Source organism: Parus major, chromosome 5 (assembly GCF_001522545.3).
Source record: "Parus major isolate Abel chromosome 5, Parus_major1.1, whole genome shotgun sequence".
Taxonomy (NCBI): domain Eukaryota; kingdom Metazoa; phylum Chordata; class Aves; order Passeriformes; family Paridae; genus Parus; species Parus major.
In genome coordinates this window covers 54,164,350-54,179,570 of record NC_031774.1, presented here as the reverse complement: position 1 = coordinate 54,179,570, position 15,221 = coordinate 54,164,350, and the positions used below count along the sequence as shown (strand labels likewise).

Genomic DNA, 15,221 nt, shown 5'->3' with positions numbered 1-15,221 from the left:
GTTTTTGTCTGATTTGTAATAATGTAAAGCTATATCAGATCCTCTCCAGATTACATGAACCTGAAAGAGATGATTTGATTTTGAAGTTCTGATGCTGCTTTGTAACAGTGGGATTGATAATGTCTTGGTTGTCATATATTCAAATTGCTTGGAATTGTAGGCTACATGTGCTATTTTATGCTGATTTTCTTTACTGCTATAAGCAATTAGTTTTTTAATAGTAATTAAGTCCAGTGTAGTGGTTGGTGCTGCAAACATGCTAAAGATTTACTGTAGCCACAAAGTACTGTTCAGAAGATTCAGTCCTGCTCCTGGAATACGATCGAAGCATTTGTTTCAGGAGTGTGTTTATTAACTTAGTTTTTTCATAGCTAAACTCTGGCTCTACCATGTATATTTAACTGTGCATAATCCCTGTTTAATCCTTTATTCAAGTTCTTTGCTTGTATTGATGTACATGAAAGAACTTGCACCCACTCTTAGGGTGGTGACTCTTATTTTTCTGCTCAACTTTTTCCTGTAAATTTACAGAGAACTTAAATAAGGTGTTTTATTTCTGTTTGCTTCTCTGCCACCCTCTTTTTGCATGTGCAGAAGTTGAAAAGTGAGCTGGTGTTTTGCTGGGGGCTGAAATGAAGGACAGCTTAGGTGTGTTGTCTCTTTTGGATGAATTACAGAATTACACTTCTGCTGTTGGCCATGAGCAGGTCTGTTCTCTGATAAGTCTCTTATGGAAATGTGAAGTTCAAATTGACTTAAATTGTTTTGTGACTCAATGTAGCAGTAAAACAGAGACATTTGTGTTTCTTATTGTTGACAAGGCCTGTGGTGATACCTGTGCTCAGAGCCAAAGCCATGAGAGGAAGAGAATTTTGTTTAGAGTTGCATGAGGGTTTGATCTGTGAGCTGCAGCCATCACTGTGGGCCAGTGGAGTCTTTGTTTCATGTCCCCTTTCAGCTGTGGCTGCTGCTGCCCAACGAGTTCTAGAGGTGACTCAGTTGGGTAGGGCTGATGAGGGAATTGAGGAGGACTTAGAAAAACAGTGCCACAATCTCTGCTCCCTTAGGAACAGTGATTGAGTGTGGGCCTCTCCCCTTCCTAAGGCAAGACATCTAGAGCTCATTAGCTGGAATTGGTTTTGTGGGCATTTGCTTTTTCAAAAACAAAGGGAAAGATTGCAGTGCTATCAACAGCTAACATTATTTAAAAGTGTTAAGATTAAAACTCTACTCTGTATTTCTTGGGCCTTTGCATACATAGAACTTGGGGGCATATCTGGTTTTTTATATATTTGCTTACCTTCTTAGTATGCATATTTCCAAGACAAAAGAGAGTGCATGCAGGTGTTCTGTGTTTAGAACAATAATTAAAGTATGTTATTACATAGTTAGTTTAATTCCCTCTTGACTTCAAGTTGAAATTATAATGATGCATGGCTTCAAGTGCCCAGAGGACACTAATATCCATGCCACATGGAGTGCAGAGGGGAGGGGAAGAGCAGTATTAATTACTAGTTCATCTTTGAATTCTAAATATTAGCATAAAACAAGTCTTGTGCTAACCATTAATGGGTCTTCATGGTTGTTACATACACTTCAAAGGAGACAATCTAGCTACACTTTCATTAATGCAACAAGAAAGTGTGTGTATAATGGGCTTAATTTATCTTGGACTTCTTCCAAGACTAGGAAAAGAGTAGGATGTGGATACTTGGTTAATATCAAGTTTGTCTGAAACAGTTCAAAGGTGGTAGCAAGGCTGAAAGCTTCTGCTTGAATTTGATAGAGTGATGTTCAGATGGACTCCAACTGTCTGCCTGGTACCGTACTTGTACATGTCTCTTTATCTGAAAGTCTTTTTTCTCTTTTCCCTAATTTCATCAATACTTTCTTCTGTTCTTTGCTATTAGATTAACTGGGTGGATTTCTGCAAACTCCTAGTGCCAGCTCCAGCTGTGGTGGAGAGGACTGAAGCTTACTAGCTGTGAAGTCATGAAAGTATCTTTAGATGTAGCTGGTTTATTTCCTGTAACATAATGATTGGGCAAAATGTGTGTTGATACTTAATCCTATGATCCTCTATCTAAACCAGTGGATTCTGGTTTTTTTTTGTCCACTAAAACTGGATACTAGTAAGGAAACATCTACTGGAATTGCTACTCTGATCTTGTATATAATTTGATTTAATTTCAATTTGTAATCTCAAAAATCAACACCTTATATTCTCCCTGAATAGGATGGAAGGCTGTTATTTAAGGTTCAAACATGTTTTCAGGATCGATGCACATGGGGTTAATTTCATTTTCCTTTCTGCTGCTTTTGCTCTAGAGCTCTCAAAAAGGGAAATGTAACTGGGGGATGTTAACTAAGCTCTCCTGTTTGAGAGAGAGGCAGAATAGAAACTGTGATACTTGTTTGACAGTTATCAGGTAGGCTGCTAGGATGTTGTCTCTTCCTTTTGTATAGTTGTAGTGTTCCATACCAAATCCTTTTGCTCTGGTTGGTAGCTGTTGTACTTTAAATAGTGTTAGTAATTGGCTGGTTTCTCTACTACTTTATTTCTCCTATGGTGTAGAAGAATATCTTGCTAATGCTATTTTATATTCCAGTATACTTTCAAGAAACCTCACTGGGACAGGCACAGTAACACCCATATCAAAGGATACCCAAATATTTGTTAACTTTTATGTAGTCTGATTAAAGGTTTAGTGTATATAGATATCTTAGGTAAATTAGCAGAGGGGAGCTGTGCCTGTAGGAAGGATGACTAATGGTTCTTCTATAACTGTTTTGTATTCTGTGCTCATCATTAGTTCTTACCAACTACTTGAAACAAAGCAAAGTGATGAGCAGGGCGGTTTAAAACTGTTTGCAGGTGGATTTTACCTTGTGTACATGCCATTCCTCATTATGGTGTCGATTTTTCTTTCACAGTGGTCATGTATAAACAGAGCATTGCTGTGCTCAGGCTGCTGGGACAAACTGTCTTTTTTTGAGGCCTGTTTTCCACATGCCTAAAGCTTTTAATGGAATGCTAGGCCTCTGCCCAGCAGATCTGAGGATCAGCTCCAAGATGCTTTTGCCATGTTTTTTAGTTGCAGATTGGAATAGAATTGCTGAGCTGGGCTTCCTTTACCTGTAAGCAGTTTCACAGAGTTGTCAAAGGGTATTGAGTTTCTGCAAGTCTTTCCCCAGGACTTATTGGAGACCTGCAGGAGAAGATGTTATGTGCTTACGTGCTGACAAAAACTTTAAAGGAATTTTTTCCCTTACTGGAGAGTGTGAAAAAGTTCAAAAGAAAAACATTGCAAGCAGTTGGTTTACCTTTTTATAGGTATGACTCCAGAAGGCCTGTGATGTCTTAATTCCTACTTCTCTACTCGGTTTTTTTTTGTCTAAAATGTGTTTCCTGTGGTCACTAAGGATTCTGATCTTTGCTCAGATTCTGGATCTGTGTTGTCTGAGGCATGGGCAGAGCCTGTAGCAACTGTCAGGCACGCTGATACTAAGGCACACCCAAATGGCTAAAAGGATGTATCTACTGTTTCCATTTATCAAGAGTGCTCCAAGGGTCCCTGCAGAGTATCTAGAAGCATCTTCTGGAAATCTAGCTAATTAACCTGGTTTGCTCTGAAGAGACTGGCTCTTCCTGTATTTTGTGTCTGGGATCTTATGTTATGATGAGGATTCCTTGTGTGATTTCAAGTTGTGTTTTATGGAGAATAGTATTGCATTTGAGGTGGTTCAATCAGCTAGGGAAAGTCCTGTAGCAAGTCTGTGACTGTTTTTTGCTTTTAATTCCCTTTCAGTTTTTAAGATCTAACATTTTTTTTTTAACTGTTATTTCCAGACTGTCACAGATGCTCTTGCCTTCACAGCTTCTGTGCCAGTCATGCTAAACTAATCTTTGCCTTTCCTATTCCTCTTCCCCTCATTCTCCCTGGAGAATAAAGATGATGTTTTGAAAGCTGTTTTGTTCCTTAGACTGGTTCCTGAGTGGCTGAGACGCCTAGCTTTTAATGGGAGAAGTATTTCTTGCTTGCTCTTCAGCTGGTGTGGCTGGTGTGACACTTGGCTCAGTGACACACATAGATGGTGCAAAATCACTTTCTTAGTGAAGGAAGGTTAATTAGGAATAGCATTAGCCTTCATCTGTGCCACATGGAAGCTAGAAGGGGTTGGTTTTGGCTAGTGTAAGTAGAATAGCTAAAGTTTGGAGATGAATTATGAAATTATTTCAGCTATTTTTCTGTTGGTAAACCTTGGTTTACCAGTCTTCTCCAAAAGAAGTAGTGGCTTTCTTACAGTTAAACCAGGATTTTTGTCACAAATGCGCTGATAAATTTTTGTGTGAAAAATTGCTGTGAAATCATTAAGCTTTGTACTTCACTTGACACTTGTCAATCTTCTTCTGGTGAAATAAGTGCTTGCTGTATTTGAGCATTTCTGTTGTCTTGCCTTGAATGACAGTATGTTCTGCTTTGTGTCACCTGACTTAATTACTATTAAAAGGCTGTCTGGATTACCTTTTCCTCAGGGGAAGTATCAGAAGCCTACAGTCCTCTAAACCTTTATTCTAAATAATATGATCTCCCAGTTATAGCTTTAGCTCAGTTGTCTTTTTTTTATCTGAACAGCATTTGTTGCATTTACTGCAACAGGTACCTGACTGAATAGCATGCTTGGGTCAGTGATTTCTGCACTTGTTCTATTTCATGTGATATTTCTGTGCTGCAGAAAGGAGAATCTCGATTAGATTTTTCAATTGTCTTCTTCTGTCATGATGTTCAAAGATGAGTTCTGAGATATAATTATAAATCTGATTTAGAATTGTGCTTTGTTTCTCATGGCTTTCTTTTCTTCCTCAAACACATTTTTGATTATCCTGGGATAGATGGTAATGGCTCAGGCAGGTGTGCAAGATTCCACATTGTAATTGTTTTATTAATTTTAGCACTGTCTTGTTTTAATGTCAGCCATCAGAAAAAGTGAAATACTTGCTTCACAACCACACCTGTACTGGAACTGGAGTTCAGGGAACGTAAACAAATGTTCCTTGGAGGTTAAGGGCAAGAATATAGAAATCTGCTTGTCATTGTCCCTAGCTTTGCTTTCAACCTGAGAGCCTCCAGAAGTAGTTGTGGTTGGTCTCTCCAAAATATTTATACCAGTTTTCCCTTGGACCCCCAAAACTCTTAAAACCATTTTTCCCTTGGGCCACCCGTGTAGCATTTTGCTAAGTTCTGCCTAAAATGCCATCTTCTCTGACCTCATTTCTTCAGGCCATGAGTCCTGTTAGCTTACTTTCTTACCTTTTAGTTCTTGGCAAGACCATGGAAATAGATGATCTACTCCTGACCCATCCCTAGGGCCTGTTGAAGCATTTAGGCTTCTGTCACATACTCTGGTTGTGTCTTTTCCAGGCTGAGGAGTTTTGGCCAGCACTTTAATTTCTCTCATGGAAATAACTTGATTCTTTGTTCTCTCTTGTGTTTCTCTGGACCTTTGATTTCTTCAGTCTACCTCCTGGAAGACTTGATTTTTTCTAACTTCTTTCCCTATCCAGGGGTGTTCTTTTCAACAAACTTCTGCATATTAAGTAGTCAAGGCATGGATAAGAGTGGAAGGCAGATCTCTTACTGTGATCAAAGAGCTTGTGTTGAGTTTGTGAAGGGAAATCACTTAGCTGGGAGAAGCTACATGGCCTTAGTGGATTGAAGTAGTAGTCGGTTATGGTTATCAAAAGATAGATTTAGTGAAACCTTGCTTATCAATACAGATTTGAACAGAAGAACGAGGTCACAGGTATCATTAACCCAGGATTGTGACAGGCTCTATGAAAATTAGTTTACATTCAACAAGGTTGGAAGTTAAAATGAGATTTGCAATGTTGTACACGCACTAAAATAGTTGGTACAAATAAATTCTGAAAGATACCGTAGAAAGAGAAAAGAGTAAGACTTAAGTTGTTTAAAGACCACCTAGAATGTCATTGTTCTAGTAACTAGAGTAAAGTTGCTGGTCATTCATCTAAGATGAAACTGATTATTTTTTCATAAGCATTACGAAAAAGCATTACTTATTCAATTGGGAAAAAATTCCTCCTTGATGTATTGATTAGTTTGATAAGCCTTGTGTCACAGGGGAGGTGCCTAGAAATGGCACAGGCAGAAGGCATTTGTAGTAAAATAGAAGTGTTTCAATAAAACTGACAGTTTATAGCATAGATTAGTATTAAACATTGATATTCTTGTTTCTTGCTGGAAAATCTCAAGAAAGGCAAATTATCATGGGAGTCCTGAGTAGCTGAATTTTCACTGATTTTTTTTTTTGTTGGTTCTGTAAGTATATGGAAAACAGATGATTTCTAAGTCAATCCTATGGTGTTTGCTGAAATTTAAGTGGCCACAGTTGGCAGCTTGGACTTCATAGTTGGAACTTAATCTCTCTGAACACAGCAGAGATGTGTACATTCTGGAATCAGGGGAAGGGGGATGGATAGGGTGGGGATGAATAGCAGACAGCTATAAAAAGAAGAGGCAAGCATTACTTCTGTTCCCCTTGGACTAGCATTACTGCTATGTGTGTAATGGTGAAAGGCACCCCTTTAAAATAGGGAGGGGATCTTCTAGGAGCTGAGAGCTGTCAGCAGATGAGCTGTTCTTCAGATGAAATCCTCACGTGACTGCTGCCTGGTCACATCTCCTGCAGGCTTTTTTAAATGAGAAGCTAATGATTTGCTCCTGGTGCTGTGAAAACTGTTCCTGGGGTGCCTGTTTCCTTCTTCCTCAGGGATGCTGCTGCCCTGGCTGCAGCAGCTGTCTAACAGGTGCTATCAGAGGTCAGGGCCAGTGCTGAACCAAATGTGCCATCTCTGACTTGCCATTTGTCACAAGGTTGACTTGGTTGAGATGTGCTTTGAGTTTCTGTCTAGGGTGCTAAGTTACAAGAAGGTTGTGGAGTCTTTATTCCCATGGTTTAGCTTCACATATGTAGATGGATCTCCAGAGGGCTCTTTGATCTGAGCTGACTGTGTTAACGTCCTGCCTTGAGGAGCTCTTGTCTGACATGGCATTTTGGGCTTTTGTGAAAATGGGTCACTGTTTCCTACAGGCATTAGCTAAAGCTAGTGTGTGACTTGAGATGATTTCAAGAGCTCCACAGCTGGAATGTTTGCTGTCCCATAATGTACAAAGACCCCTTCACACTGAGAAACTCCTGATCCATTCTGTCACTGCAGGAGGATCAGAGTATCTCCAGAGTTCCACCTGAAGATCTTACTGCAAATGGGTTCTGTGGGAAGGTATATCAGGATCCCTGGTAGTTTGATTAGCCTGGAGAGAAGCACACTGCTTCTGTTTCATAAAACACTAGGCACTGCCAAATAGGTGTTGCAATACCCCTTTGAATTCCTCCTTCAAGTTGTTTTATCTCCTGGATGTGTGCAGCTGGTTGTTGGTAGGATTCTTCCACCTAGTTGCTAGGTAATTTTCTTTACCTGAAATGAGTCTCTACCTGTGTGTTAAATTTGATATATTAACTCCAGGACTGACTCTAATTCACTTGTTGTTTTTATTTGTACTCTTTTTGCAATGAAATTATCTTAATAGTCTAGATTTCCCTCTGCCACCCCCATATGCACACACATACACGCCCCTCCAACTCAGGTTTTGCTTAGTTTGGTGGAGGAGTGGAATGAGTGTTCAAACTCATGTAGGTGGAGTTATCAGCACGTTGTCTGTTAACCATGGCAAAAAATAGCCCCCTCACCCCTCCCTGGTTTTGCAGACTTCCTAAAGATTGTCAGGTGGGGCTAATTCACAAAGGGTTCCCCTCACACAACAGTAGGGCTCCAGAGTTTGTAAACATCTTGCTTTTGTGACTGGGCCAAGAGGAGTATAACTGCAGTAATTGCTCTCAAATAGAAAACTTGAACTTGCTCAGCTGCTTTCTGCTATCTGCTGCTGATGTTTGCAGGACTCTAACCCAGCCTTCCATTCCTAACCAAATGGGATTGTTTGGCCCTGGTTTCCAAAGAGAAGGCTTTTGTATAGGACTCACTATGGTCGTGCCTTAAATGAAAAAATGAAGATGTAGAGAATGGTCATTATGATTTTGCATGGTGGATGGTCTCTGAATTCAGCAGACAAACTTCTGGCATGCAAGTGGCTGAAATATCCTTCAAGTTTCAGAAAAGTCCCCTACCCTGCCCCCAGCCCCCATGTTCCCCCCAAATGGGGATGATTTACTCCTTCAGTAAAGGTCCCTATTATGACTTTATAATGTCTCTTTCTACAAGATAAACCTGAAGGCTGCCTGTCTGCCCTTAAACTTGTATTGACTACGAGTCCTAGATCTTCTCAGAATCTTTCTTAGTTTCTTCCTTATTCACTTTCCACCTCTGGGTTATTCATGAGGAAGTTGTATGAACTTGCTGCAGAGTTCCTGGGGAAGGAAATGGAATATGCTTGCCTTGAAGTCAGCTTTTTCCATGGCAAGCATCTGCCTGGGGGAGGGGGAAGAGGTGCTGAAAACAAGAAAAGGGAGGGCAAGCCCACAGACCTGCGCTTGTCTCACTTGACTCTAAGTTTCTTATGAAGGCAAGCATGAGAATTGACTGTGCTGATCAAGACTTAATGGACGTGGCTGCAAGAAATATTGGTTGTGGCTTGTTCCAGAAGTTAAAAAAATTAACCTGCAGCAAGACTAATGATATACCATCCAGTGTTTGGACAGATAAAAAGGTTTGAGTACAAATGTTTCCTGTGCTTGATTGAGGTTTGAAAAGAAAAAGTGTTTACTGGAGATGAGACCCTGCATTTACTGTGTGACTGTAGAACAGGGAGATAAGGAGGTTTTGGGATTTGTTTAGGAGGCACACTTTTTTTGTACTTCATAGCTTTTTCAGACTGTGGGTTGGAGAATCTAACTTCTATACCTGACTGAAAATGCTGTCATCAGACTGATCATCTCTCTTGGGATGAAAATTCTGACATGACTGGTTTGCCAAAAAAAACCCCCATAGCTTTTGAATGTTGATTTTCAGATATCAAGGTGATAGTAATAGTTCATGAAAAGACAGTGCCAAACCAATATTACAGGTCTTGTTTCCCCCCTCCCCAGAAAAGAGGTCGCTGGGATAGTAGGGGGAGTGTTTTGTTTAGTATAAACAGTGGAATAATGCTTTGAAGTTGCTTCTGTCAACACCAATCCTGAGGAAAAAAACACAACTGAGGCAGCATCAGCAGGATAAACAGACTTAATTTGTATCTTTCCAAGCTACTTGGCATATCTGTTTAGTTAACTCCTACGAAATGGCTCTTGCATAAGCTGTGCTCTTCTGCAGGAGTGCACTGATGCTTTTCTGACTTGTAGCCTTCAACATCTTCTGAGTTTTGTTTTGATGAGCACAAATGATGATATGTGTTTAATTTTTTCCAAAAAATAAACCTAATCACCAGTCAATAGAACTAAGTCTGTTTTCTAGTGCTGTATGTTCCATACCCTCATTCCCTTTCCCTCAAATCTGTGCCACGGTCACTTCAACAATATTTTCTAAATATTTTGCCAGTACTAGTTCTAAATATTTTGCTAGTCCTGGTTGAAATGAACAACAGATACTACTTCACAAAGCTTCTTGTATGTATCAGAGCAGACTGGAATATGCGTGTCCTGCTGTTCTATTAGCCTACAGCAAGAGTTGTGTGCAAGTTAAATAAGCTTGTGTGGTGAGCTGTGTGTGTGTATTATGAGTAGGGCTCATGATTTTGGGGCTTTCTTAGGATACCTGTTTAGTGTTTTTTGTTAGATTTATGCATGAACTAAAGCACACTTCCATCAACAGTCTCCATGGAGAATATGTTCTTAAATAACTTTAAGTGAGCCTGTTCATATTAAAGGTACATCAAGAAGCCAGGGCAGTGCTGGATGATGTGAGGGAGGTAAAGATTTGCTGTATGTGTAGTCCTTAGGTTCTGAAGAAAAGCCAAATTAATGCAAGTTCTGTTGCTATTCAATTTAAGAAAGATGTCTGGTGTCAATGTCTCTGGTAGAGATGAGTTACTTGCAGCTGGTGTCAGTAGATGTGTTGGTTAGAGACTTTCAGTAGTAGTGACTATGTCAAGTGATGGTAGAGTTGCCATAAAATAAGTATGGCCAGTATGAAGCTGAAAATATCCCTTAAAATTTATATCCATTAATGTTATTAAACTTTATTGCTTACTCTGTTTATTAGGTAAGGTTACACTCAGGCTGAGTGTATGGATGTTAAAATTTCCTAATAAATCATTCTGATAGTAAAATGTGTTTCTGATAATTGAGCCATAACTGGGAAGCTCTCAGTGCCACATATTATGAACATATTTAGTAACACAGATGCTTTTTGTAAGTTTTCAGCTGTCATTTTAAAGTGAAGTGCAAAATTCAAAGACATGTAAGCAGATCTAGTGCAAGACTTGATACATGTGGTAGTGGGCAAGAGTGGTTTTTGAACGAGTGGGTTAAGGACCAGTTTTCTCTCTTAGTAGTTGCATTGTGATGATCCATTGCACTACCACAGGGAGGAATTCCTCTTTCAAGTTGTTGGCCAGCTGGAGAGGAGGAAGGATGACAGGTTGGGTTGGTAACCTTAACTATCTTCTCTAGAGGTAAAGTAACCATAGAAATCAGTTTTACAGTTGCACTTTTGCTGTGTCTGTTTGGGGTTTTTAAAGAGTGGCTGTGTAACTTAACAGAGAGCAGAAGTTGGACAACTGAGAACTATCCCAGCTGAAGTTGATGGTTCAGTAAATACACATTTGTCTATCAATACTGTGTAGTGCCATTTGATTAACATCTCTAATCTCCTGCAAATGTGACTGCAAGCCTTCCTGAAAGGTTACACTCCAAATGCTCATTCATGTGTGAACAGCCAAGTGCCAGCCTGGTCACCCATAAAAGTAGACTCAGGGAAGTGAAAGGATTTAAGTATTTGTCTTGTCTTTGTTGAGTAGGTTCTCTAAACTTGTTACAGGTGGGCTGTGGTTCTTGTTGGTGACCAGTGGGAGGATGGTTAAAGCAGATGCTGGAGACCAGGCCTGTGGGACCTGGGGCCTCCAAAGGCATGAGGAGGCAACATGAGCTGTGTGGGCTCCTCCACATTTTGGAGGAGCAGCTCTGCACCAGAGTCATACTTGCTCATAATGTACTTTTAAGCTTTTATAAGGCTGTAAAGCAATATTTTTGGTTCCAGAGACTACACCAACTTAGACCATGAGGTTTGCCACCAGAGCTGTGGGATTTCTTGTTATAAGCATCTAAAATGGGTAGAATGCCTCTTTATTGCCATTCACACAGTCCAGCACAGTCACACTGGAACACAGTGCATTGCTTGGAATTCTTTACCCATGAAAATTCCTTAGCATCTTGAGCACAGATGCTTTTAAATGGTATGATGGGAAAGCATAGATGACTGGACTGTTTCCTAAGATAGTAAGTCCATCTTAAATTTTTTGCTGCCTTTTGTGGGCAGTCAGATGCAGCAGCCAATTTGCAGCTGGACAGACCAGCCCTTGCATAAGTAAATGGACATCTGCATTTGAGCACTGGTCTATACTTCTAATACAAATCAGTAGAACACAGGAAAACTAAGGGATATGTTAGGAGGTACATAGTTAAAAGTGGAAGATGTGGATAACTTTGGACCTTGAACTGATTGGCAGAATTCTGCCTAGATATTGGCTCATAATTTTGAAGCAAAGTAAGGAGACAGAAGTTGCCAGAAGATGATGTTAGGGCAGTATTATATAGAACTTATTTTCTCAACTATTCAATGTATGGTTGTTTTTTTCAGGTAGCAGTTAGGAAGAGGCGTTGCAGGTAGCGTTTTCAGAGTACAGTAGAATCCTATCTGCTTCCCTAAGTGCTGAGACTGGGGAGTGCAGGAGTTGGAGGGTGAAGCTACTAAAATGCTCTGCTAATATTTGTCTTGAAAAATCAGGTGGAGTTGAGCTGTGCTGTCATACCTCAGAGGCTGAGCCCTTTGCTTTCTCAACTGATCTCTCTCAGTTGTCCATTTCCAAAGGCAGTACAAACTCAAGTATGTCTCTGTCCAGTATGGTCACTGCTGAGCTCCCTTTCCCCTTCCTTTAGTCTAATCTAAATAGTCACCACTAAACCTGTTTGTGTTTCACTGATGTAAAATCATCTTCCCTAGCATATGTCTGAAGGTGAAAACACAGTAGACTTATTTTCAAAAGCTGAGTTGTGGTTTGTATGTTAATGTAAGTGAGCAGTAGGAAAATTAAGCACTCAAGTACGTTTCTGAGTAGAATGATCTCTGCTGTAGTCATGGAAGACCTCAGAGATCCCTTCTGCTTGGGGGCTGCATTGATCCTATTGCTGCTGCTCTTTAAAAATGGGGAGGTTCCAGTGTTTTGATCAACCCTCCTTGGTGTGGAGTTGAAGGGTGTATAAAGCTTGTAAAGAGCTATCTCAAAATAAAAACACACATCTCGTGATGCAACAGTAAAATAGTCCTGATGACCCTGTGAAAGATGGCTGAATTCTTACATAATCCTCTTCCAAAGAAAGTCCTTGCAATTTCTTGGCTGAGTGTCCCCATATCCATGTGAATTTATAGATCATTAGGCTGTGAACTTTGTACACATTAGGGCTTGGCTCTGCATGAAGATGAGTATAGGATGATTTTATGATAGTGGTGCAATAACTCTTTTCTGTTCTTGATGGTTTTTCCTTGATTTTGAATGTATGTGAGGATCTCAATGTTATTTGTAGCACTTGGAAACTATCAAAGTTGAATGGTTTGACAGCTATTCTTGTTCAACTCAAAGCAGTTTAAAATTATCTATGTATAACTTACTTAGAAAAGAAGTTTAGTGTTTGAATATCAACATCTGTCCTACATATTTGATCATAAACGAAGGAAAATGCCTGAAGCCTTGGTTTAGTGCAGTAAAGCCTTCATGTTTTTTCTAAATCATTTAGGAGCTGTCTGAAATCATGGGTTTTTTTCTTTCCTCAGGGGAAAGTACAGTACCAGGTGTGCTTACTGTAGTAATTGTTTCTGCTGTGTCTTTTTTAGATCTGTTTTTTATGCTGCCCTTTCATGAGACAGAAGTCTAAATTTTTTGATAGATGCAGGATGAAATGTGTATTCCTTCTTTAGATATGTTTTTCTGATCTGGTATAGACTTATTTTTCATGTGCTTTCTTAAATGATAGCTCTCACTCCTTTTTAGGGGTGGTGGTTCAGTTGTTCAAGTCTTAAATATCCCAGCTGTTTCCCAAGGTTCAGAACCTCATTTCATTTAAACCTTTTAGGGCTGCTTCTGAAAAGGATTTCTGTGGCTAAGCAAGGCTGAGAACTAGATGCAGTGGGGAGAGAGTAATAATAATTCAGTCCTCAATGTATGTCTGTGTGTGCATGGAATGTTTTTGTTTTGCTCTTAGCATGGCTTGTCCCACAATTTTTTAATGCTGTTGTATTTGAGAAGATGCTTTCAAGGGCTTTCACATGACAATAGAGAAGTTAAACTTTCTACCGCTTTCAGTTGGCTTTCTTGTAGCAGTAATGTCTTTTTATTTCAAATCAGTTTGTCTGGTTATAACAGTTTATTACTGTCTAATTGGTGTCTTGTTTTTTTTCCAGAGGTCGTTCACATTAATATTAGAAGCATGGGATTGGGATAACGATACAAAAGCTGGTGAGTATTTATGCAAAGGTTGGAGTTTTTACTTCTGTGCAAATTGGGGAGGGGGAATATTGTATCCTGCTTCAGTCAGCCATCCCTCCAAATCAGCTGTAGGCAAACCTGTTATCTGAGTAAAAAGGGCATGTACAAATCCAAACAGTGAGTATTGGGTTAGGAACTGTGAAAAATTATTGCTTTATAGAAAAAAGACAGGACATTTGAAAATAAAGAGTGTAATTAACACATGACTCCTGGTAATTAGCTCTAAAAATGCTATGCCCTTTTTTCTTTAAAAAAAAAAGGAAGATAATCTGTAGAGTTGCACTTCAAATTCCCCTCAGTCTGCCTGTGATCCCACTGAGCAATATTTTGTTCTAGATATCTAGATCTAGTACAAGTACTAGATCTCTGCAATAAAAAGTGTACTTCATATTTTTGATGACGTTGTTCTAAATCTTGGTGTGATCCCTTCTCTGTTTCTCCTTAAGTACTCGAGCTTACCTTGCATTTTCAGTCTGTAAATGCTAATACTGTCAAAGCTGGGTTATTGATCTGAAGTGAAAGCAAGATGATTTTATAAATACTCCAAAACCATATCAAGGTGCTGATTGCCATAATGCTGCTAAAGCAAGACTCCAGCTTGAACCTGCTCTTTGTAAATGGTTTACAAATATGTCTTAAAATAACCAGTGCTTCTGTCTATAAGAAAAAAATGAACCTCAGGTTTGCATTATGGTTATTGATGGACTATTTCATTTCAGTTGGGGTCAATGTAGAGGAAGGTAAGTGTTTGAACATTAAGATAATGAAGGGGTTATATATTTCCCAAGTCATCATCAGATTCTGTATCAGTATGAGCAATGATGACTTTTTAGTTTGTTCCTGAAGCCTTCTTCTGTTAGAATTAAACTTATTTTGTCTTAACAGCTCCTTTAGCCTTTTTCTATTTGCTGTGTTTTCTTTACATCACTGATATTAATGCTGTTGCAACCTTTCAGTTGAGTTTGTCCACAGCCTTCTTGAATGGCACTTCCTAAAGCTGGGTATGGTATTCAAAATGAGATCTTGTGTGCTGAGCAGAGTAAGCCTGAATCTTGAATAACTCAGAGTAACTGATTGGAGGAATCCTTTTGAATGCTTTGTTTCAAATATACTGTGTGATATTAATTAATTGAAATGATATTCAGGTTGGGAATAATTTATCTAGGGGCAGCTAGTACAACAAATATTTAGAGTATTCATGCCCTAGTTACAGAGGGCAAATCAACTCATGAGATGGAAAGGACTGAACATGAAGAGAGCCTATCCTGCCATTCATCTGTATGCATTCAAGTGCTGGATTTCATTTTTTAATTAACTTCTTAGTAAATAAGAGTATTGTAACTTTCTGTTTATTTCTTAGAATTTGCAGAATCCTCTTGCAAATCTGTAGCTTTAAACCCCAGATTTCTTCTAAAGACACTTGATAAGAGGACAGTCACCTCAGGCTTCTGTTAGGTCTTTGTTATGCTTTTTAGTTTAACAAGCTCT

General features: G+C 39.3%; 1 protein-coding gene across 2 annotated transcripts in view; it reads left to right on the top strand.

Annotated features, from left to right (window-relative positions):
* The first annotated feature begins 13,555 nt into the window (after positions 1-13,555).
* The window catches only part of JAG2 (jagged canonical Notch ligand 2), a 42,502-nt gene continuing 40,836 nt past the window's right edge, over positions 13,556-15,221 (top strand). For both annotated transcript variants that reach the window (XM_033515175.1, XM_033515174.1), the window contains exon 1: positions 13,556-13,703. In XM_033515175.1, the coding sequence (XP_033371066.1) occupies positions 13,571-13,703 (133 nt within the window). In that variant the 5' untranslated portion in view covers positions 13,556-13,570. The remainder of the gene's footprint in view (positions 13,704-15,221) is intronic.